Genomic DNA, 24,981 nt, shown 5'->3' with positions numbered 1-24,981 from the left:
TAACAACTTATGCGTCGCAGCTTTATAAGCAATTGATGAGTGTAGTAATGGAGGACTCGGTCTTGCAACAAATCAAACTCGAATTTCAAGGCAGCACGGAATTAAAATGGGAAATTACGAACATCTTCAGGAGGGGCGTAAACTCCTTGCGGTTTTTCGCTCACGTTCCGCTTCTATTTCAGACGGGGATGACTCAATACCGGCACTGAATCAAATACTTTCCTTTTAACTAAGCTAACGTTCAGTTTTGATTGGCGCCCCGGGAAATGCGCAAGGTCGTTCCCCTCACCGGAGTTCTCGTCCACGCGCTCCTCCACCGTGTGCTCCTTCTGGTGGACCCACTCGCTGTTGCACTTGAAGTAGATCTGCGTGGCGGGCGTGGCCTTGCAGTACAGGTTGACGGGCTTGTTCTTGACGATGTAGGCCTCCTCGGGCTCCATCAGGAACACGGGCAGCGGCTCGGGCGGGTCCGAGGGGAAGGTTTCCGGGAGCTCGCTGAGACCGATGAAGTCGTCGTCCACTGGGGGGTTGAGTGAAAAATGAATAATGACATGACAGAGCAAAAAGTTATTCACATTCAACCTAAAATTCACTTTCGCCTTCGCATGGAGACTTCATTGGACTTTCGATATGTTCACAGAGGCCAACGGCAAAATTCATCACACAAAAATGAATCCATCAATAAATATGTCTTGCAAATTTGACACACCGCAGTGAAGAGTGTTGTTCACAAGCCTGCCAAATTATATACCGAGTGAAGTTACCGAGGCGATATGACATTATTGTTTCGAGCCATATTCAGATGATATGCGATCACGGCCGAACCGCATCCCCGTCCGATCCACTTCCGCGGCTCATCGCAGCCGGCCGGTGTGGCTTACGACGGAGCCGAGCCGTCCCGCTTTAGGGGGGTGTTCGCAGACGCCGCAGGACTGAGCAACACAGTCGAGCCGGGGCGCCGTACTTGCGGACGCGGCTGAGTGACGCTTTCTCGGCCGGGTTCTTCGGAGCCGCCCCCGTCCCCAAAGCCCGACGCGCCCCCTTCTCAGAAGCAGTGACCGCCGGTGTGGCTGATTTTCCGCGCCGTGGTGGCATATCACGGAGCCGAGCCGTGCTGCTTTTAAGGGTATGTTCAAAGCCGCCGCAGTACTTGTTGAACACAGTCGAGCCGGGGCGCTGCATGCGCGCATTCTCGGCTGGGTTCTTCAGAGCCGCCCCCATCCCCAAAGCTAAATCCATCCTCCCGAGTGTTCGAGCAACGTCCAGCAATGCAACGATCCGGCATTTTGGCTAACACGAAGGAACAATGAGCTACCTTCCCGGAGGTAAAACTAACGGAAACAAACGAGTCCACTAGGGGGCGCCTCCGTCCTGTACGTCACTTCCTGCTTCTTCTCGAAAACAAATCCCTGAGAGGATTTTCATGGCGGGAGTTACAAAAAGATGGATATGTCAAAATCATTTTTTGTGGTGAAAAAACACATGGGACCGTACTGGCTGTGGGTTTTTCATTAATAATATACCAAAAATCCTCCATTTCATGACAGTCGCGCTTTAAGAAAAACTGAAATGGTGCAAAAACGGATTGACGTTCTCCACAATTCCCGACTGAATTCAGTTCTTGGCCTTTTCATGTTTTTAGCAATGACCTTCAAACATGGCTAATCTATTTTGAAAGAACTACGTCATGTTTACGTTGTGAAAGGAACTTCGACAAAATGAATAATTGCCGCGGCATTTTTTTGGGGGGGGGGGGCAAATGATTTCCACATTTCGGAGTTCAGAGGTGGACTCCGATGAAGCGCCGTCGGAAAGTCATCCGAATCCGTCGGCCGGTTTCAACTCCGCTCTGCTTTTTTTGTCTCGCCGGCTCGCAAACACGTAGACGCGGGAACGCGAGATCTAATGACCCGAGGCCCCCCCCCGGCCCACTTTGTGCCGGTCCTCCGTTACTCCTGCAGTCGACAGATACCGCTTCCCCGTAATCACAACTCGCTTTCATCTCCGCGCAAAATCCGCGCACGGGGGGCACGAGGAATTCCTCCTTTGAAGAGGAGCAGGACAAAAACCCATTTGTCCCTCTCGTTTGTCACCTCCAGAACGGTTCTATTCTTACCGCCGATCGGTTTTCTGGGAAGACCCGAGGAATATTTTTGCACCATACCCGACTGGAAGCCGAGCTTTGGGACGGATTTACAATCCAGGTCCGCAAGAAAAACCTTCAGAATTTGATATTTTAGCAAAACGACGGCCTACAGCTTGCACCAAAGTCAAAAAAAATTCATTTTTATAAGCCGAAAAGTGATGACTTGCGATCGTCCCTGCATTTTCTTACACGTCGCAAGCCTTCGCGAAGATGAGACAACCATTCGTTTGCTTTGGTGACGTAGTCGAGCGCCGGTATCGAGCGGAATCCTCGTTATCTCCAAAGCCGTCATCTTGCGGGGACCTCCCCCCGCGACCCCCAAAAATAAATAATCCGATAACGTCGCATGATCAAAGAGGGTAGACTATTCCCAATACTTCAGTTAATAATTGGTGAAAATAACACACCATTTTCTACCGCTTTTTCACGGGGGAAGTAGATTCAGCAGGGATACCCAGACTTCCCTTTCCCCAGCCACTTCCGGAGGGATACATAGTCTCTCCGGCGTGTCCTGGGACATACCCGGGGTCTCTTTCCGGTGGGACGTGACCGGAACACCTCACCAGGGAGGCGTCTGGGAGGCATCCGGATCAGATGCCCCAGCCACCTCACTTGGCTCCTCTCAATGCGGAGGAGCAGCGGCTCGACACTGAGCCCCTCCCTGATGACGGAGCTTCTCACCTTATCGCTAAGGGAGATCCCGGACACCCTGCGGAGGAAACTAGTTTCGGCCGCTTGCTTGTATCCGTGATCTGGTTCTTTTGGCTCACGCCCATAGGTGAGGGTAGGAACGTAGATGAACCGGAACGGACCGATACAAAGTCCGCTTCAGCGATCCGTCTTGTCGATCTCCCGGTCCGTTCTTCCCGCACTCGTGAACGAGACCCCGAGCTACTTGAACACCTCCAACTAGGGGGGTGGCAGGATCTCATCCCCGACCCGGAGAGGTGCACGTCACCCTTTTCCGACTGAGGACCACGGTCTCGGATTTGGACGTTCTGATTCTCATCCCGAGACCCCGAGCTACTTGAACTCCTCCAACTTGGGGGTGGCAGGATCTCACCCCCGACCAGGAGAGGTGCACGTCACCTTTTTCCGACTGAGGACCACGGTCTCGGTAAGTCGTCTTTGGGCACATCCGTCAAGACCTCGGGTTGTTTCGACATCGCCTGAAGGCTAAACTTCTTCAGTTTTTAGGTGATCGTTGTCGCATACCACGATTGCATTCAAAAGGTAGAGGGGGAAGAACAAAAAAAATAAAAATAAAAAAATGGAGTTTATCAGAACATCAGTAATTCGTCAGTGCCCTTGTCCCCACCCCTACCCCTCCGCCACCTCTCTTGTCCTGTGCGGACACGCCGGAGCCTTGATGTCTGACAGTGGTTGCCTCCCGGTCGCCTTTGCGGCGCTGAATAATCTCGCTCTCGGTCAGATATCTCCCTGTGATGTCTCTCTAATGTTATCGCCGCCTCCATACCTGCCACGGCCCCCCCGCCGCGAGATGATTGCTGGGAAATGAAAAGGCGGGCGAGGCGGAGGGGTGGGGGGAGGACCGAGTCCATCCGCACCACGAGGGCTGGGATAAGGCGTCTTGTTTACTTTGCGGTTAATCTGCGCTGAATTAAATGCAACCTGAAGTGACCTATGCGCATACCGTAGCATCGTACTCACACCGTTTTTTAAAAATCTTGCTCAACTTGGTTTCTTTTAAGGAGGGGGTGTGGATTTACGCAAATGGGCCACTGCGCACCCTGTCCCATCTATCGTGGGGCCAAAGGAGAGTAGACAAAACTACTAGTTTAAACTTCCGGGTCTAAAAAAAGACACAAGACGGTAAAAGCGCGGACTGCGTTTTCACTTGTGGTGGCAGCACTTCATCACCAAGCCGTCAAAATTAGACCTCGCTCTCCTTGCCCACAAGTGGGTCCCTTGCAGGTTTATAATTAATCCATTTTGGTTTTTCACTTAAATTCTGCAGCGGCAGCGACTGCTTGTAACTCGAAAACCTTGCGAGTCGACCCGCTCACAAGTCAAGGTAGGCAAACAAGCATTCAAGCCGTGACACTCGCCGTCAAAATACTTTTTGTAACGGAACCGGAGGGGAACCGCTGTCCATTTCAGGGACAGCGGTTCATCCGCACGCTGTCGAATTTCATCCGTCGCTGCTCCTTTCCTCTAAACTCGACGCCAACGTGGATGCCGGCCGGCTCCCCGGCTCGCTCCGCGGTCCAGCATTCCGCCCACGGCCCGCGCGCTGGAGCCGGGGTGGGACCTTGACCCAGAAAAGAGGCGAGAGCCGGAGTCGGCAGAAACTCATTAAAGATTGTGTTAGCCGTCTTTCACCCGCCATTGCCGTTATCTCGCTCGCTCCTGGCGCTTTCGACGCGGCACAGATCTGAGGCGACCGGGATATCGTGCACCAGAGTGACAAACTTGCCCACAGATATTCTAACTGTGTGGGAGAATTTTTAAATTAGACCTGAATGCTCCTTCTGGTTTACAAGCCCGGGCCATCTGTGAGAAGTAAATCACACGTCATCGTGCTCATCAGTAAGCCGCAGTAATATTAGCTGTTCTTCGTAGAGGATAGGGAATACGGTACAGTATATGCTTGTTGCCATTGATATACTGTCTGTCTATATGTGCTACTCCACTGTTTTTGTTCCAATATGCATCGCTTAATGGGTTTGTATGACTGCAAAACTGGTGCGATGAGTTCAATGGCGTTATAATTACATATAAATATAAAATCAATGAACACCGCTTCGAAGAATTTGAAAATAATGACTTCCCATTTTGTTTCTTAAGTCTGTTCCGTCTGATTAAGATGCAATATGAGTTCTTGTATTAAGTGTTAGGAATTATCCGGCTTGATTTTAATCAGCGCACTGCAAAAATTGTCTTTATATTGCGGCTTTAAAATTTTAATGAAACGTGTCCTCGCAGCACTTTAAAAAAAATATATATATATTATTCCAATTGTATTACGCTGTAATTAGGGTGAGTTTTGCTAATTCCCACCGGAAGTCATATTAGGGAATAATTTAAGAGACAAAGAGAATATTTGTTATAATGGATAATCAAGCCTGTATCGGTGTCATTTTTGAAGATGGGAGCAATTAATAGTCCGCCGCCGTTAAATGAATTTGGCCTTCTGCCTTGTTACGGAAAGAAAGAGGAAGAATGCGGAATTAAAGCGAGCCGCGTCGACCACGCGGGAGTGGACCAGAGCTCCGGGAGCTGGTCTTGGCGGCGGCGCCGCGTCGTTGCCTCCCCGAGCAGCCGGAGCGTCGCGCTATTAAAAGGACGACGGCGCGGACACGGGCGAATCAAAGCCGAACGCCGGCTCCCGACACGCTCGCCGTCATTACGTATTAAAAGGCGCTCGCGGGCAGAGGAGATACGAGGTGCGGCCGAGACGCCAGACGCGCACAAAGGAAAAAGGAATATGAACGTGTGAAACGTTGAGCCGCCGTAATTCTCCTCCGCTTGTACCTTTACCACGAGAATAAAGCCGACGGGGCTGAGAACGGTGAGCGCCGAAGACGTACACGGGTTTCTCGAAAGTCGAGCGACCCGACTTAAGGGATATTAGCCGCAGTGAGACGATTTTGCGGGTTTGTTTTGAATTAGTTAGTTAGCCGCGCTAACACTAGCGCCATGCTAACGCTAACGCCACGCTAACAGGGCGAGTTTAAAAAAAAACAAAACATACCAGGTAAAAAAATCACAGAGACACGGCAGTAACACGCTGGCGCACCGCTAACAGGGCCGGACCGGTAAAAGTCACTTCCTCGGCACACATAGTCCACCGGTCTGCCACCTTTCCCGCTTGAGTGCCGCCTTGCAAAAATGTTAAAATGTTTTTGTTGTCAAATGTTAAAAAAAATGTTTAAAAACACATTGCTTTGCCTTAATAAAGTACCGTAATTCCCGGCCGACAGAGCGCACTTGGTTATAAGCCTCACCCAGTACATTTGTCAAGGAAATACCATTTGGTATATACATACGTCGCAGCTGTGTCAAAGCCGCGAGTGCCCACATTGAAACCCACACTCAAACACGAGATATTTACAAAGACAGACGGTACACAGAGTTTAACGCTAACGCTAGCCGCGTTAACACTAGCACCATGCTAATGCTAGCGCCACATTAACGCTAGCGCAGCGCTAATACTAGTGCCACGCTAACACCGCGCTAACAGTGCCATTTTAAACAAAAACATACCAGGTAAAAAAATCACAGAGACACGGCAGTAACACGCTAGCGCACCGCTAACAGGGCCGGACCGGTAAAAGTCACTTCCTCGGCACACATATTCCACCGGTCTCATTCCTTTTCTGCTCAAGTGCCCCCTTGCGGCCGTTAGAAAAAAAAATGCAAAAATGTTAAAATGTTTTTGTTCTTAAATGGTAAAAAATGTTTAAAAACACATTGCTTTGCCATAATAAAATACTGTAATTCCCGGCCGACAGAGCGCACTTGGTTATAAGCCTCACCCAGTACATTTGTCAAGGAAATACCATTTGGTACATACATACGTCGCAGCTGTGTCAAAGCCGCAAGTGCCCACATTGAAACCCACGTTCAAACACAAGATATTTACAAAGACAGACGGTACACAGAGTTTAATGCTAACGCTAGCCACGCTAACACTAGCCCCATGCTAAAGCTAGCGGCACACTAACTCTAACGCAGCGCTAATACTAGCGCTGCGCCAACAGGGCCAGTTTAAAAAAAAAACCATACCAGGTAAAAAAATCACAGAGACACGGCAGTGACACGCTAGCGCACCGCTAACAGGGCCGGACCGGTAAAAGTCACTTCCTCGGCACACATATTCCACCGGTCTCATACCATTTCCGCTCGAGTGCCCCCTTGCGGCCGTTAGGAAAAAATGCACAAATTAGCCGTATCACTGCATAAACCGCAGGGCTGAAAGCGCGTGAAAAAAGTTGCGGCTTATCGGACGGAAATTACGGCACGTAGCTTCATGGCGAACGTCATAAAATCGGTTTCGGTGTGTTGTAACCAAGTAAGAATTGTTTATTTGAAGAGCGTAGACCGCCGATATTATAACAATACTCACGGGTATATATTCTTTATCATCTGCAAAAAGCCACACCACAAGAGAACGACGTCTTTGTTGCCGAAAGCGTGGCAAAACCGTTCAATTATTTACATTCTATTTAATGATGTCATTCCAAAAATAAAAAAAATGAAAAAGTCAAGTCATGGGCAGAGAAACTGTGCGAGGTGATGTAAATTTGCCGCAGTGTTATGACACAACGAGGCACTCACCCACTCACCCACTCTGGGAAATAGCTAGCGCGTAAAGTTGTTTAATTTTACATGTGATACGACTTTTTGTTTACAAGCGATTATGAAGTCATATTTTCCATAAATGTCCCCCCCCCCCCTTAAGATACGCAGCGTGCGATAACGTCATCGGCTGTCACGCGCCTTTCACGACCCAAAAAAACAAGGTCGGGGGGTTGACGGGGGTGGGAACGGAGGAGCTCCTTCATTTTTCATGAAACGGGCCAATTTTTTTAAAAAAAAAAAATGTTTTTAAGAGGGCTCAAGCATTCAGATGAGGCCATCAGAAGCGCACGGACGAAAACTGATTGACGCTCTTTTCATTTGGCGCCGTCTAATGAGATCCGGTACACCAGCTGCTTTTTGCCCAATCAAACAACTCCGCTCGATTTTCATTTTTTTTTTTTTTTTTGCACACGACAATGCGTTCATAATTGTGCTCGTGGTCGGTCGGGAGGTGCACGGGCGTCATGCTGAGCGTCGCTACGTGACGGGGCGAAAATATGAGATGTAGAAGATGTAGGTGTACCTAATAATGTGATTATTATGATGTTGACATAAGTTCAGCTGCTCTAGTAGGCTTTTCCTCATATTTCAGTCAGATATCAGTCAGGAGAAAGCCACAAATTCCCAAGGTATAAAATTTACCATGGGGTGTGTACACTTTTTATAGCCACTGTATCACAAGTTGAAACATTTTTCTTTGCCTTTTCAACCATATCCTATAAACAGTACATACATAAACAAACACAACATACATCCAAAAAGATATCACATACAATATCCTACCGTAATTCCGGGCCTACAGAGCGCACCCGGTTACTAGCCTCTCCGAGTACATTTGTAAAGGAAATACCATTTGGTACATACACACGGCGCAGTTGTGTAAAAGCCGCAAGTGCCCAAATTGAAACACGAGATATTTACAAAGACAGTACACAGAAAGAGTTTGATGCTAGCGCGGCGCTAATGCTAGTGCTAACACTAGCGCTAACGCTAGTGCTAGCGCAAGCGGTAATGTTAACAGGGGCGGTTAAAATAAAACTTACCAGTGAATATCACTGAGACACGCCAGTAACACGGCAGCAGTACGCTAGCGCGGCGCTAACAGGGCCGGTTAAAAAAAAAAAAAAAAATACCGGTAAAAATCACCGAGACACGGCAGTTACACGCTAGCGCAGCGCTAACAGGTCCGGAAAAAAGTCATCTTCCTCGGCGCCTATATGCCACCAATCTCATTCTTACCTTTTCCGCCTGAGCGCCCCCTTGCGGCCATTAGAAAAAAAAAAAATTACAAATTACAAAAATGAAATTACAAATTAGCACCGCAGAAACCGCAGAGATGAAAGCTTGTGGGCCGGAAATTACGGTATACATACACCAATACAGAGAGCTATATACAGTGTACTACAAAGAGCGCATACATCATTTTTTACTCAAGTATGACTGTAATTATTTAAAAAAACCAAGATGAATTCCTGCGCTCGGCTCACAAGTGTGCTCCCACGTACGCACCGTACACGCACTGTACATGGTAAATCCCATTACTCAATTACACGTCTTGCCGCATACTTCATGTGAGCTATTTCCGCGCGTGTTTCTCGCCGATATTCTATTGTGTGCGTCTTGTGATAACACGGTCTGAGCGTCGGGGATGTGATAGCCCGCCCGTGGCAGATAAGCCCTCCATATATCCTGCGCGTCTTCGAGCAGATTTACTGCGCCGAGCGGGGCGGCAGGACCGCCGACGTAAATTCGGGAAAAACGCAGACCGTTTTCATAAATCCGCCGACTTTTCCGTGCGACATATCGTCTGCTATTTGATATTGTTTGTGCTGCAGTAGTAATTGGTGTCAAGAAAGTGTCGTCGTGCGTCTCGGCCGAGAGGTTTGTATTTCGGGGGAGGAGCTAAGTTTAGCCTGTGTTGCTAGTGGGAGTCACAGAAAGTTTCCAACATGCTGCCTTTTAAAAAAAAAAAATCATTTGTGAGCCATTTATTTTCAACAATCGTTTCAGACGAGTTCTAAAATATGGATCCATTTGGGGTATATTTTTACAAATTACAGCATAAAAAATGACAGATATAACTTTTCACAATTTTATACAGTCATAACGTAGTTAAATAGATTTGAAAAGAAACAGATTTGTGCTGCTTTTTCTGATGCATACACCTTAGACCCTACACAAACTGATATATTGTTCACTGAGACACCTTAACACCTCTCTGAGCTCATCAGTACTGCACTAATATGTCATTCTTTGCAGAGAATAAAGAATATATGCTCTTGAGTATTGTGATACTGTCTGTTTACATGTTGCATTAAGGGTTGAAGTATCGCAACATACACTGTATAGCATTTAGCATTAGCATTACGCTAATGGATCCAAGTTAAAAAGTACTCACCCAGCTTTACACGCGCAGTACGATTCCACTATTTTGGATTTCAATATGAAGTTTGTGAGGCGTGAAACGTTTTTTTTTTTTTTTTTTTTTTTGCATCGATCGCCAACGTTCCCCCGAAACTCTGACATTGCGTCCTGCTCCGTGGAAAATCGAAATTCCGTGTACATACCCTCGCGTGAAATAGTTGGGACCTCTCTGTGGAACCCGCTCGGACGAGTCTGGCGCATTTAGCAAAAAAACATACCGCAATGTTACCGGTAATGCGCGATCGAGAATCCGCGTCAAAACGTGTTCTGTTCAGTCGCCATTTTGGAAGATTGCGGGGGGATGGCAGGAGCTGAAGATCGCCAGTCGGAAAGGTCCATTGTTATTAATTGTTGAATAAATTCATCAACCAATAAATCAATCAACCAATCAATCCATAGATAGATTGGTTGATCTATCTATTGCTCTCTCTTGCTCTATCTATCTATCTATCTATCTATCTATCTTCTATCTATCTATCTATCTATCTATCTATCTATCTATCTATCTATCTACTATCTATCTATCCATCAATCATGGTCTATCTAGTATCGTTTTACATCTATCTATCTATCTATCTATCTATCTATCTATCTATCTATCTATCTATCTATCTATCTATCTATCTATCATCTATCTATCTATCTATCTATCTATCTATCTATCTATCTATCTATCTATCTGGCAAACTGCATCTTGTTGTTGTGAAATGAGCCGCAAGTCGTGCTCGCGAGTCAAAACAAAAACAAACAAAACAAAAAAAACTGGAACGGATTAATGGCATTTCCATGTATTTGAATGGGGACAACTGATTTGATGTACAACGAAACAGAGTCAAACTTGATAGTCAAAGTCTCAAAGTGCGGCGTCAGGGACTGGCGTTTTGGTTTGGGGGATTTTCCCTGGTCCCTAACACCCCCCCCCCCCCCCCATGAATAGTAATGGTAAAAGACAATAGAGCGACCGGCTGGGTTGTTAAGTAGACAACAGGGAGGGGGCGCGGGGGGGGGGGGGGGGGGCTTTACCAGGCAATGTTTTGATATGCTGCGATGGAGAAGCGCGCGAGAGAGCTGCTTTACAGCCGAGTGGTCGAGCAGAATAATAAACCACTCACCTGTCACGTCAAGCGAAGCGGCATAAATAGACTGTCAATCAACTCCGACTATGAATTGGCTGTGGGGGGGGTGGGGGGCGCACACCCTCCCCATTATATTGAGTGAAAAGAAATCAATGCTAACGACTTTCTGCGGGTCGATGCTTGTTAGTATCGGATTAAGTAAAGACCCGTTCATCCTCCGCCGGCGCCGATCGAGGTAAATAAGCGGCGGCTTGCTTCCACTCCGTCTGTTTGCTTCGCGTACGCGCGTTATCTGCGGCGCCGATTTATTGATTCCCGTCGGGGGGCCGCAGACCTCATCGGAGGCCCCGCGGCCCCGCCCGCCGTCCTCTCGCTCGTATTTCCTCTCCGGGGGGAAGCCCGCAATCTCGAGACAAACAAGAGCATCTTTTGGGTTAGCTGTCAGACGCTCGCTAGATAAACATGCCAGTCGCCTCACAGACGCGCCACCCACGGGTCACGGAGCGATGACCCGGAAGGGAGTCGGCTTGAGTTCCGAAAGAAACCAAAGGTTCTTGCACTGATGCAAGGATTCTGATTAATGAGACCGAGTCTAATGATTGGAAAAACCATTGAGACCGTTCCAGGACCAATTTAGTCGTAGGATTTGCCACAAAGAGTCGTTTTTTGAAAAACATCTACTGTCTTCGCCGAATCCGTTTTCGTGAACATCAAAGACGCGGTTTACTTTCTTGACCCTATTTCGTACACATCAATTCACCGAAATGAACAATCCGAGCTTCCGTTAACGTCATTAACGGTTTTCGGAAAGACCAAAGACAATCTTAGCCTCCGATGGACCTCGTATCACGTTTTTTTCATAGACGACAAAGACAATTTAAACTTCATAAAATAGAACGTGCGTTTACGTAACGATCAAATACAATTGAGTCTAGGATAAAACCTGTTTTCATAAAGACAGTTTAATAAATCCATGTACGTCCCCCCCCCCCCCCCCCCCACAAAAAAATCAAAGCAAATTCAGCCATTGTTGAACCTGTTTTCTTTAAGGACACGTTTGTCTTTTGTTTGTGAATTTTTCTAAACGCAAGACAATTTTGTTTTCATGATCAAACGTGCGCTTTCTTAAAGACAATTCAGCCCTCGTGAAACCAAACGTACGCATTTTCGTCTCGACCGAAGCAAATTTTCAAATATTCTTCAGCGTCAAAGGCAATTTAGTTTCCCTTTAACTGGGAACAAAGACCAGAAACGTCTTCTTTTGTTTTGTCTTTTTTCAAACGTGTTGTCACAAACATCAAAGTCAATTTCATCTTTATTGGACCAAACACGCATGTTTTCCGCAGGCAACTTAGTTACTGAAATGGTTTTCATTGAACCAATCATGTCATTTTTGTTGTAAAGATCAAAGACACGGCAAGAATGAAAGACACTAGAGAAAACTTTGAACTTATGTACGAGTTCTCGTCAAATGAATCTTTGTATGACTCCAAAATTGAAGCATTTTTTTTTTATCGTCGCCGTCGCTGAACTTTGCACGCATTTCCCCGTTCAGTACGCACGAGAATTCGCGAACCCTGCAAGGAAACCGAGCCAAAAACAAGGACAGATGTGGAGACAACCAACGGAAAGCCGCAGCCTCATCCCTGTGGCTTATTTTCGACTCTTCCGTTCCTCGCGCATCCGTCACGGCCGTCGCTTACGATGTTCCGTCTGATCCCCGGCCCTGACCTTGACTCCGCCACCGTCTGGCCGCGCTCTACCGCTCGCCAGCTTCGCGCCAGGCCTTGGCCGCGTCGTCTGACTGTTTTCAGCGGCGTCCAGGGTAGCCGGGAGGAGCAAGGTCAGAGCGTCACGCCGATCTCAAAAAAAAAAAGCCGGCGCGTCGCGCTTTCGCGTGGCCTCGGAGCCGTAAAAGCCGAAATGACAGACAGGACGGGACTGAACGGTCGCAAAAATGCCCCGATCCGATTTGAAGCGGGGCCGGCGGAATGCTCCGAGCTCATTTGAAGAGATGAAGGACGGAATTTTAGGAGGATAAAGCGGCTGTCATATTTTTTTTTTAAAAAGTAAAACCTAAAAATGAAAGCGGACATTTTTCACCTTTAAACTATTTAAACTCATAATTCAGATGGTGCGCAGCTTCACACAAATGGAGGCCGTTATACTTTCTTGGCTGGATTATTTCAGCACGATTAGCAACAATGGTTAGCGAATATTGCTAGCAATAATAATAATAAACAACATGCATATTGTTTTTTGTTTTTTTTTTTTTTAAAGAGAACTGCTTCCTTGACACCCGTCACGAGCCATCGGTGCAGGGGAGGACCCAAGTACAGGACTCCGAGGCAAAGGCATAATGTGCAAAGGGTTTTATTTCAGAAGCAGTGTAGCTGTGTAGCTCAGAATTGTTTTATTTTTTATGTTTTTTAATGAATGTAGATGTAAATCTTTCATCTCCTGCTTACTTTTGGATCCATTTTGTTTCCTCGATATGTTCCGCTTTCTCAATTAGGAGCTTTCGCCCGGGCGTGTTCGGGAACTCCCCCCGCTTTTTCCGTCCCCGGCGGATGAAAAGCTATTTCGGCGGGTGATTGGAGAATGATGCCGCTACTTAGCGACTCGCTCGGTCAGGGCGAATGGAGGGACAAAAGGAAAAAGCACAAGGAGGGGGGAGACGGGGGGGGGGGGGGGGGAGAAAAGCTCAGGAGGAGTAGTGGCTCCCCGGGGCGCTGTAGCTGTGATGGGTGAGCTGTCAAACGGCCCATTGTCCAAATTACCCGGCAAGCACCGTGTCACCACCCGGGACTAATTTACGGTACTCTCCGAGTGGAGTCGGCGGGAGAGCGGCGGAGAGAATGTAGGTGAAGAGGCGGGGGGGAAAGGGGTGGGGGCGACGGGGGGGGGGTCTCACCTCACACCTTCCACGGAAGCCACTCAAACACAACACAAATCCCAATTAACTCCGCGCAGGGTTTTTGGAGGTTTTTGCTTCCTTTGCGCTCGCCGACTGTCGTACATCCTCCAGAACTCAGAAGAAAAACCCCACTTGACTTCTTTTTAGACCAGAACAAGTCAGCCGAAAACCCTCCGCTGGGGTGGAGGGACTGGGGGGGGGGGGATATGTCACACTCTAAGCCCCTCGCTGCGCTGTACTTTGACGCAATGACTGTACTTTTGGATAATTGGCTCGAAAAAAAAAAAAAAAAAAAAAAAAAAAACAGCGGGCATCTAGATGCCGGCACCAAGCAGCGGGCGCATGGGAAAAACCGACCGCATTTAAAGCACCATTTTATAATTTCAGTACTGGTACTAAGGAGAACGACGACTCCGGCGCGAGCGCGATGATCTGGGACGTCCTCGTAATGGTGGAGCCGCGACTCCAAACTTTTTCACAACTGCCTACGTTAACATTTGTTAAAACAGATCTAGCCCTCCATTTTCTAGACCACTTACGACGTTCACGGTTACTTGGCGCCGCAGACTATACTAGATTTCTCACGGCAAAACCGAGACTACACCCTGGACCGGTCGCCTGTCAATCATGGGGTGCGCGTAGACCGAGAGAAAAGCCAATCAACGTAAGCCTGCCGCTGGAAAATGACAAATCGATTTACCGCAGTGGTGTCAAACATACGGCTTATGGCCGGAACTGGTCCGCGAGGAGGTTTGGTCAGGCCCGCAGGGTAATTTAAATGTGGAAAAGACGCGGAATAAATATTTTTAATAAAATGCAATTCATAGATTATCCGACACTGTTTTGATCAGATGAGAAGACAACAGCAGTCCGTATCAAAGCGCCATCCGCCGCTTGTTACGACTTTGTTATTACCCCTGGTCACTACCCCTCCCCCTACACCCCCATTCCCCAAAATGCCACGATCCAAACGGAGAAAAGTGGACACGGAGCGTAGAATTTCCAATGAAAAATGGACCACGTACTATTTATCAAACGAAAATGTTTGCAACAAGTTTCGACATTGAAGGAATATAATATTCGACGCCGCTACGAGACTCTTCGCGGCGAAAAATATGACGGCTCGCTAGGAAATATGAGGCGTTTCATGAAATGTTTTGTCAACATTTTCCGAATGTTCTTGTCCGTCTTTACACCAAAACAAAGGAAAGACATATTTTGGTTATTTATAGCAGTAAAGTATCGTATTATTTTAATGGTACGGCCCACTTGACATCTACCGAGGCCGTATGTGTTCCACAATGTGAAATGAGTTCTACGCTGCTTAAAAAAAAAAAAAAAAAAAAAAAAGATTATTAAGTTTATTAAAGTATTAGGTTTACACAAAGTCATTTTTACAAAGTTTGAGACGTCCTCCGGTCAGGTTTTGGCAAATCCGTCCGCCCGGCGCGGGCCGATTAGTCGAGTAATTCAATTCACCCCAAATTACTGATTCATTTTCTGGGTCAAATGACAACACGAGGCCCCATAATTCACAGAGTGAAAACCATAACAGGGGCGCCGCGCTCCTTCGCTCGTCACCCGGGCCGGGCCTCGCGGCAAATCCCTTTCGACACTTGGCTCCGCCCACTCCGCGCTCTCTCTTTTTTTTTTTTTTTTTTTCCCCTTTGCCGTGTGACCTCGTGCGCCGATTCGCGCTCGCCTCGTCACGCTCGCCGAAGGCTCAGTCGTCAGCATCAATTTCATCATCATTTCATTAATCATTACATAATTTGATACACACCACAGAGGTAATGTTTTTTTTTTTTGGATTGTTTTTTTTTAGCCTAGCTTTCAATGACGGGCGGCGGATGCCGATCGTCAGGTTGTGCGCCACAAAAATAGAAAAATTAAAAAAAAAAAACAACAACACGGAATCAAATGTCCTCACATTAGAATCGGGTTTCTTTGAATTTCAGATTTGATAAAAATGCAATACATAATCGATAACTGCCAATGGGTTAAAGATCAGAGACACCGAGCACACAATGATATTATCAAAATACACGTATACGAGCAGTGGCAGTGACTGTAACCCCGTACAACAACAAAAATATGTATTGCGTATTTAAAACAGGGGTGCTCAAGGCGTCCATCGCGGGACGGCGTGCCAGACAAAAAAAAAAAAAAAAGACAACCCCCAATGTTCCCTCCAAACTTCTCGCACTTTTCGCAGATATTCTACGTTGAGCGCAAAAAAAAAAATAATAATCCAATGAAAATTGAAAGTATAACATACAGCTATTCAGTTTGTGGCATTTTACAATGTGATTCAATGAGCGAGGGATGAAAATGGCCATTTTTGCTTTGTGTTGGCCTTTTAAACGACGTGTTGAATATGGTGTGATTTTTTTTTTCCATTGTTTACTACTTTCAATTGGAAAATTGTAAGCAGAAATGAGTAAATGCACGTTGTACATTCAAGTTAAGTAAAAAAAAACAAAATACCCAAATGGATGAATGCAAATTTTATGAGCTTCAAAGTTAAATACAACTGAACTGTACCTTGGCAGTGAGGCGTTCACGTACCCCTAGCTGTAAAACGTGAGCTAATACAGTAACACCAGAAAGACGCCGACTGCAATACTTTATTGAGTAGAGCCTCGGTTCTCGAACGAAAATTTCGAGATTTTTTTGCTTCTGTTTTCGAACAATAATCGGTACCCGAACGCCCACCAACAAAACCCGTAAATAACAGACCGCGCGCGGCCCGACCAGCTGACCCGCCCGCGACCCGCTTTATTATTGTCAATTCGAACGAACCCCCGAAAAAACACCCGGAAATAACATAACTCGCGCGGGGGCGCTTGATTCGGTTTTCGAACAAATCGGTTTTCGAACCGCCTTCCAAGATGGAGGAGAAGGATGAAAATACATCACACCTGTTCATGTACGTTTCAGGGCCACTTGGGTTGTACGGAAGCCTGTGAGTGTCTGTGTATGTGTGTGGGCGTGACTGCATTAGGGAATCAAACGCACTCCTCCGCTCACCGGGGGAGGGGTGAGAAGGGGGGTGGGGGGGGGACACACTGTCAGCCTGTGATTTCGCCCGTGTCCCTCCGAGCCAGCGAAATAGGTCAACCACGTATAATGGAGGGGGCAACGAGGAGCAACCATGGCACACCCTCCACCAGCGCCGCCCCCCCCCACCCCCCCTTCTCCTCAAGACCTGAAAGCAAGCAATGCCCCCCCAAACACCCGTCCCCCCCCCCCCCCACACTGCTCCCCGGTGGACGCGAAGGGGAGCAGCCACAACAATCATTTACCGACGCACGCTTGAGCGAGCGCCTACGAATTTGCATCTGGCGTTGTAAACGCTCATCGGCCGTCAAAACGGGGGCGGGGGGGGGGGGGCAAGAATAGAAGTTGAAGACGAACGTGGAGATGTTTGATTAAAAACGGTTGTTGATTGATTTGATCGCCGCTTTGTCGTCATGCCCGCGTAGAGTATCAATACAAAGATCTCTAAAATCAGCAGTAAAAATCTGCTAATTATGGCAGTTATTATTGCTGCAAATAAAGAACTGAATTATTTGATGGCACCCCCCGCTCAAAAAAAAAACCAAAAAAAAAAATCACAATTCAAAATAAACATTTGTAAAAGACTGAATGCAAATCAATTGTACTCAAATTATATTGACACGTGTATGTCAAATTCATAATATTCAGTTCAGGACACACCAAATGTTTTGGCATCCCATAATAACAGAGGCGTGGGGTGGGGGGGGGGGGCGTTTGCAGGCATCGACGATGCTCCCGCTTCTTGTTAATAGGCAAAGGGAGGAGGTGTCATGTAAACAGCTGATTTATAAGTGGCTTATTAAGAATAAAATCAATAAGTGGCTTCAAGAGACAACATAAATGCAGTTATTGATCGAGGGGGGGGGGTTGATGATCGAACGCTTCTCTATCGCCACCCAAACAGAATTGCATGCTGTGTACAAGCATAAATAAGCTTATTGGCTAATTTTATGATGCGCAAGCCGACGCAACGGGCGCATGATTAATAATGTTCGATTTATGATAAACAGCCCCCCCCCCCCCACCGACGCGCTCCAGAAATTTGCATTGTTTGTTTAACTTTTACTTAGTTCTATGTCCGTACACAACTGAGAGAACCTCAAATATTTAGCAGTGTAATTATTATATTTAAGTCGGTGTTCATATATGTTACAGTGTGTTTTAAAATTTCATATTTGTGTGTATTTTTTTCCCTTTATGTCACGATAATTCGCAAAGGTTCTGACTCATGTTTGTTGAAGTTGTTGTTTTTCCCTTGGAATCCATAAATATTGAAAAATACAGAAACGCGGTCAAACAATGTTTATAACGTGCAAGAGGGGTAAAATTATTTTTAAAAAAAATGTTTTTTTTTTTAAATATGTCATTATCCAAGTTGCTTATCCTCACAAGGGTTGCTGGGAAAGCTGGAGCCTATCCCAGCAAGCTTCGGGCCAGTCAGTCGCAAGGGCGGATATCGACGCCATCACCGAGCGGGAATCGATCCCACGCACGCTTCTGTACCACTACACCATCAGTGACTCTTTTTTTTTTTTTTTTTTTTTAAATATGTTATATTGCTAATTCTGCAACTCTTGCGGGAGGTTCCGGAACCGCGCAAAACGGGGCTTCGCTGCGATCCATTTTGAAGAAAAACACACATGTAATGCGGAAAAAGTGAAGCTGCGACTACTGCAGTACGAAATATTTTCCTAATAGGAACGCCAACAAAAACAAGTAACGCCTTTATTATTTTTTAGTATTTTTATCTATATTTTTTTATGCTAGGCCTCATGTTACCACGCCCTCCGCCATCTCCGGCGGCTGTGACCTTTCCTCTCCGGGCGGAACAGGACACCGCGCGTCTCCCTCATGCATTAATGATCCGCGGCGAAGCCGACGGTACCCGTCTTGTCTTCCGGCCCCGGCCGCCCGGCGACCCACTTCCGAGGGCGGAGGCGCCGTCGCCCACACGCGTGAGCCGGGCGGCGGGGAAAAAAAAAAAAAATCACGCGAGCGGCGAAGGTCGGGGAGTGCAAATAAAAAGCGGCGGCTCAGCCCCGAAAAAGAAAAAGATGGATAGATAGTCGCAGTCCGTTGAAGGGGAAGGCTCGCCTTTTCTCATCTCGACAGCCGGCGTTTGTACGACTCTGCCCGGTGGAAGATATGGAAAGTACCGACGGAGGGGGGGGGGGGGGGGGGGGGAAGAAATAAAAAAAAAAAAAAAAAAACTGGGAGATGACAGCGCAGCGGGTGCACAAAGCAAGCGAAGCCAATTATGGGGGCTCATATTCGAGCGTGTGCGGACGCAGCTGAGGCAGGAATGGAACTTCTGCACATCGGCCATTCAAGACCGACCCCCCTCCCCTTAAAAAAAAAAAAAAAAAAAAAAAAAACATCAAATATGACTCATCAAGCTGGGGCTAGCTCGTTATTTAACCCGAGAACAACAATTTTTCATTCATTTTCATTCAAACTTTCTTTGCAGAACTTTGGCATGCGAGTGTGTGCAAGGACTGCTCGCCTCCGATCATTCAGTTTATTTTTATTTATTTTTTTCCGGGCAATATTGAAAATGTGTTTTTCACACAGTATGTTTTATTCAATTCATTTCAATTTTTTTTTTTTTTAATGAAATTTTGGACAAAAGGTCAGTATTGTATGGAGGCGGTTTGCTCAGGGGCTTTTGTGTAAAAAAAATAAATAAAATAAAGCGAGAGAACAACATTTTTAAAAATGTCAACCTGAAAATTAATGTGCGTTGTGCTGTGTTATGATTTGCAATGTTTGGCACGGCTACATTAAACTAGCCTGAGCTAAAAAAAGGATTAGGAAGGGTAAACATTATCTTAGATTAAGCTAAATGACGTCAGGTTAGGCCGTCAAAACTTGAAAATAGGTTGCCAGGTTAGCGCGGGATTAATTACGCTAGGCTAGGTTCGGGTTGTCGAGGTTAGCTGAAGCACGATTAAGTGGCTAGGTTGTGTTGTGTTCGGCAAGACTAGCTTTTTAGGTCAGGATAGGTTAGGCTAGGCTACGGTGAGCAAAGCAAAGTTTTGGAAAATTAGTTCAGCTTTTCAGATAGGTTATGCCAGGTTATGTGAGACAATAATAGGCTAGGCTAAGGTTAGCATAAGGCTGGGCTGAGGTTAGAAAAAGGCTGGGCTAAGGTTAGCATAAAACCGGGCTATGTTAGCATAGTTTTGGCTGGGCTAGGTTCGGGTTGTCGAGGTTAGCTGAAGCGCGATTAAGTGGCTGGGTCCCGTTGTGTTCGGCAAGACTAGCTTTCTAGGTCAGGATACGTTAGGCTAAGCTACGGTAAGCACAGCAAAACTTGGCAAAAGTAGATTAGCTTTTCAGTTATGCTGTGGCAGGTTAAGTGAGACTATAAAAGGCTAGGCTAAGGTTAGCATAAGACTGGGCTAAGGTTAGCATAAGGCTGGGCTAAGGTTAGCATAAGGCTGTGCTGAGGTTAGCATAAGACTGGGCTATGTCAGCATAGTTTTGCCTGGGCTCGGCATGTTTAAGTGAGGCTAGGCTATGCTAGAATCAGTTGCTCGTTTAACTTAGTACAGTTTAGGCTAGCCTGACATTTTATCGTTCATAAGTGAACATGATCGATACCCCACTCGCCTAATCGTTATTATTATTTAGTGCTTTATGTACGAGGGTAATTTGGAGCGTTGAACTTTCAGATAGTAGCGACAGACATCGCTACAACAGTCTGATCTCGTAATCAAGTTCTTTTCTTTTGTTTGTTTCTCGTCTCGTTCCTTCGAGCCTTCCCTTCCACCCTGACAGGCCCGCAAATTCCCGTCTGCGGGGTGTGGGGAGGGATGAAAAGATCTCCGGCGTGCGCCTCTCAGCCGCCCCGTTCCCAAATATTTGACTTTGCCTGTGATCCGCAACCCTCGCAGGCTTCTGTCGGGCTTTTCCGCGCCGCCGCACTCTGTTTCCAAAGCAGGCGTCGAAAACCAAAAACAAGCCGACGAGTAATCCGAAAACAAAATCAAATAGAGGGAGGGGCCCGCTTGCCGAGTTCTTCTGATTCCCGAATTCCGCCGCTTCCTCTCAACTGAGCGACGACAAAGTAACACAGCTGCGGGATTACGTTTGACGTGACAATTACTTTGCGTCAAAATAACGCCGATAAGACTCGGGGGTGGGGGGCGGGGGGGGGGGGGGGGGCGACGGCGAGACCTCGGCGTGTTCTCCCTGGCGGGGGAAAAACGGGCCGCCAGATCAAAGCGCGTCAGCGGGCGGCGAAAAACCGCGTCGCCGCTTGAGGGATGACCGCGGCGGCGGGACCCCGAACGTGACAAAGACATTTTTCATTTTTCGATATGCGGCGCAAATGTCAAGATACCAAAGAATAAAATCATTGGAAACAAAAATCTTTTTGTTGCATTATTGTTATTGCAATTAATATTTAAAAAAATAAAATTTATCATTGAATAAAAAAATTATTCAATTATTGTTATTGCAACTATTTTTTTTAATTTTAATATTTAAATTTGATGTAAGTTAATATAAATGACAGTACTGTATTGTTGTTAATTTATATATTGTTTTAATGTTGATATTTTTGTCCTTGTCATTTCTGCATTATTTTTTGCACTTTGTTTTATTATTTTGTTTGCAACGTTACCATTTTTGTTATTTTTGAATTATTATTTTTATAGTATTTTTTGTCAATGTTATTGTTTCATATTACTATTATTACCACTGGTGTTATTTTTATTATTGTTTGTATTGTTGGTATTGTTATTCCTTTGTGTTACTAGTGTTTTTATTTGTATTGTTATTTTTGTAATTTTATGTCCACGTTAGTTTGAATTATTATTTTTTGTGATGTTATTTGTTGTATTTTTATTATTTTCGTTATTTTTTGTATTACTATTGTTTTTTGTTATTATTACTCCCGCTGTTTTTGTAGTTGTCAAAGTTGTTTTTTCAGTACTTGTATTCCCATTTTAATTATACTTACTAAAGTTTGATTTATTGATGTATGTATTTTTTTTTTTTTTTTTTGCATTGGAACACGTGTTTTTGGTATTTGTATTTAATCTCTTTTGAAACGTGTGTCGTGCCTCATTAAATTAGGTCACAAATAATCCCGCACATGAAAGGTTTCCACTTGACACGGCGGAGAACGTAGCGCTACCAGTGGCATTTAGCGTCGTGTCGTATTAGTGACTAATTAGGTGAAAGCGTGACATACAAAGTAACTTTGATACAATTAAGCTCGCAGGAATATACATACAGATACATATAGTATGTAATGTCGAATGTGGTGCATGATCTGCAGAATCTGTCTCAAGGTCGGCTACAATTAAAACAAAATAAATATAAATATTGGTTCATACTTGGAGTTGCTTTAGAAACAGAAATGAGTAGAATTTCATGCAAAGACGCCACCGTCATTTTGAGGTGAATTTTTTTGTCTCAAAAAACTTTGGATGCAAAATTTATTAGTTCACAGGATTACGCGACGATATTTCATGATTTGTTTATTGATTGAATCACTTGTACAGCTCGGTCAACACAAATAGTTCCGCGGTGTAGCGGTGGCGTTAGCTGTCAGCGCCACATGCTAGCCAGCCAAATCGTCCAAAAAAAAAAAAAAAAAAAAAGTACAATACACCACCTCCACCTCCAGAAATATGACCAGAAACTGCAAAAATGGAAGTTTAACGGATGTGAGAGGGATCCTACTTGATGTGAAAATGTAGCTTGACGAGTAGCTTTTAGCTACTAACTAGTAGCTACCACCTACTAACTGTAGCTTGCGGAAAAAGGTAAGAGTGAGACGGGTGGAATATATGTGCCGAGGAAGTGACTTTTACCGATCCGGCCCTGTTAGCGCTGTGGTAGCGTGTTACTGACATGTTTTTTTTTTTCTTTTAACCGGCCCTGTTAGCACGGCGCTAGGATTAGCGTTAGCGGAGCGGCGCTAGCGTTAAACTCTGTGTTCCGTCTTTCTTTGTAAATATCTCGTGTTTAAATGTCACTGGCTGCGGCGTATGTATCTACCAAACGGTATTTCCTTTACAAATATACTGAGTGTTACGGAAAGTACTGAAGCCGCACCCTTGCTAAAGTAAAAGAAAAGTGAGCACGAAAAAAATCGAAAAGGAAATTGTCATTTTTTCCACCCAATAAATGATAGATGCGCCAATGCGGCTCATTTGTGCATTTTTTCTCACGGCCATAAGGGGGCACTCGAGCGGAAAAAGCGAAGAGTGAGATCGGTGGAATATACGTGCTGAGGAAGTAACTTTTACCGGTCCGGCCCTGTTAGCGCTGCTCTAGCGTGCTACTACCATATCTCGGTGATTTTTACCGGTATGTTTTTATTTATTTATTTATTTTACCGGCCCAGTTAGCGCGACACTAGCAATAGCATTTGCGGTAGCGCGGCGGCGGTAGCGTTAAAATCTCTGTGTACCGTCTTTCTTTGTAAATATCTCGTGTGGGCACTTGCACCTTTAACACAGTTGCGGCGTATGTATGTATTTCCTTGTACTGGGTGAGTCCTATAACCAGGTGCGCTCTGTAGCTTGACTAGTAGCTAGTAGCTACTAACCAGTAGCTACTAGCTACGAACTGTAGCTTGATTTACGACGTCTGACATTGCAATTTCAGTTCATGTGGCCTCCTAAAGCAAGGAACTTTCTATTTTTTTTAATACTATTTAGAAGGTTTGTTCAAAAACATAAAAATTATATTCTAGGGGTTGATGATCGATCAACTATTTAGGAAAATCTGAGAGAAATACAATTTTCATAATAATAATCTATAATCACCTTTTCCCGAGTACCGAATCGTGTCTTTCCTCAGTTTTTTATGGGCATAATGCTCACGAGCGTGATCGGCAGATACCCGGAATGCAAATATTAAGCCTCTGTGTATTTACCGCCCGTTAAAATGCATTAAAAACGATACAAAATCTGATAAAAGTCACATTTTGCCACCCCGCCTGTCAACGACTGCGTGCGTTTGGAACGTCGCATCGCCGTGGCGGAGACAATAAAGAGCGGCGGGGGGCATAACGCAAACGTTATCAAAATGCGAACGTGGACGACGAGAGCCGCTTCCAGCCTCCCCCCCAACCGCCATTTTAATATAGTCTCGCCGTCAGTGCCCCCCCCCCCCCCCCCCCCCGGGCCCATTAGCGTTTATAGGCCCGTACATTAGCGGCTGTCTGCTGCCAAACACCTCAAAGAAACGCCGACGTGCAAAAAATATCGACGCTAACGCGACTAGCGGTATTTTCGACGCGCGCGATTAGCCTCATTCGCTAAAACGGACGTGATTTGACTGGATGAAAAATGGGGGGGGGGCTGCAAAAGCATGATCAAAGGATGATGACCAATTTTAACGTGCAAGTTTTACATATTATGAATAAAATACATCTTGTACATCTACAAATAAATTCTGTTTTCAAAAAGTACACGATATGATCGCTCGCTATTCAGGCGCATACCTCAACGTAGTAAATTACTAAATTGAATTCAGATTTGCGTCACGGCACGCAAAGGTGCTTTCATAGTGTATCGTATCCATCCAAAAACGTTTTAATTTCTCTTTTTTTTTGTAAATGATTGAAACGCATGAATTTGACAACAATTATTAACATCATGCAAATAATAAAGACGTTTTTGCAAGTAATTGCTTCTGAACTCTCACCTCGTTATCGCGGCGGTCAATCAATTTTTCAAATGAAGTCGCTTAAGAGAGTGGCGACTTCCTTCTTCCCAACGGTATCGACGATTTCTCGTTCCGTCCAATCACGTCGCAACTTATTTTTGACATTTCTTTCACTCGAGAGGCGTCTTTCCTCTCGAGCGCCGCCATCGTGGCGACTTGAAAATGGCCCCATGAGCCGCCTCATATACAACAAGCGTTTTCTTTGGTCAGGAGGAACACATTCGACCAATCAACTGACGCGTACCTCATCTTCCCGCCTCGTATGCAACAAGCGTTATCGTTGGTCAGGAGGAACACATTCCACCAATCGACTGACACGTACCCCATCTTCCGCCTCCCAAAAA

General features: G+C 45.8%; 1 protein-coding gene across 5 annotated transcripts in view; it reads right to left on the bottom strand.

Annotated features, from left to right (window-relative positions):
* unc5cb (unc-5 netrin receptor Cb) overlaps positions 1–24,981 on the bottom strand; it is a 167,258-nt gene that overhangs the window by 74,471 nt on the left and 67,806 nt on the right. For 2 of the 5 annotated variants that reach the window (XM_061801292.1, XM_061801293.1), the window contains exon 2: positions 290–520. In XM_061801292.1, coding sequence (XP_061657276.1) covers positions 290–520 — 231 coding nt within the window. Of the gene's footprint in view, positions 1–289; positions 521–8,514; positions 8,653–12,702; positions 12,984–24,616; positions 24,707–24,981 lie in introns of those variants that run through there. The other 3 variants (XM_061801297.1, XM_061801296.1, XM_061801295.1) reach the window with 3 other exon arrangements.

Source organism: Syngnathoides biaculeatus, chromosome 17 (genome assembly GCF_019802595.1).
Source record: "Syngnathoides biaculeatus isolate LvHL_M chromosome 17, ASM1980259v1, whole genome shotgun sequence".
Taxonomy (NCBI): Eukaryota; Metazoa; Chordata; class Actinopteri; order Syngnathiformes; family Syngnathidae; genus Syngnathoides; species Syngnathoides biaculeatus.
Note: the sequence above shows the minus strand (reverse complement) of the source record. Positions and strands in the feature narration are given on the sequence as shown.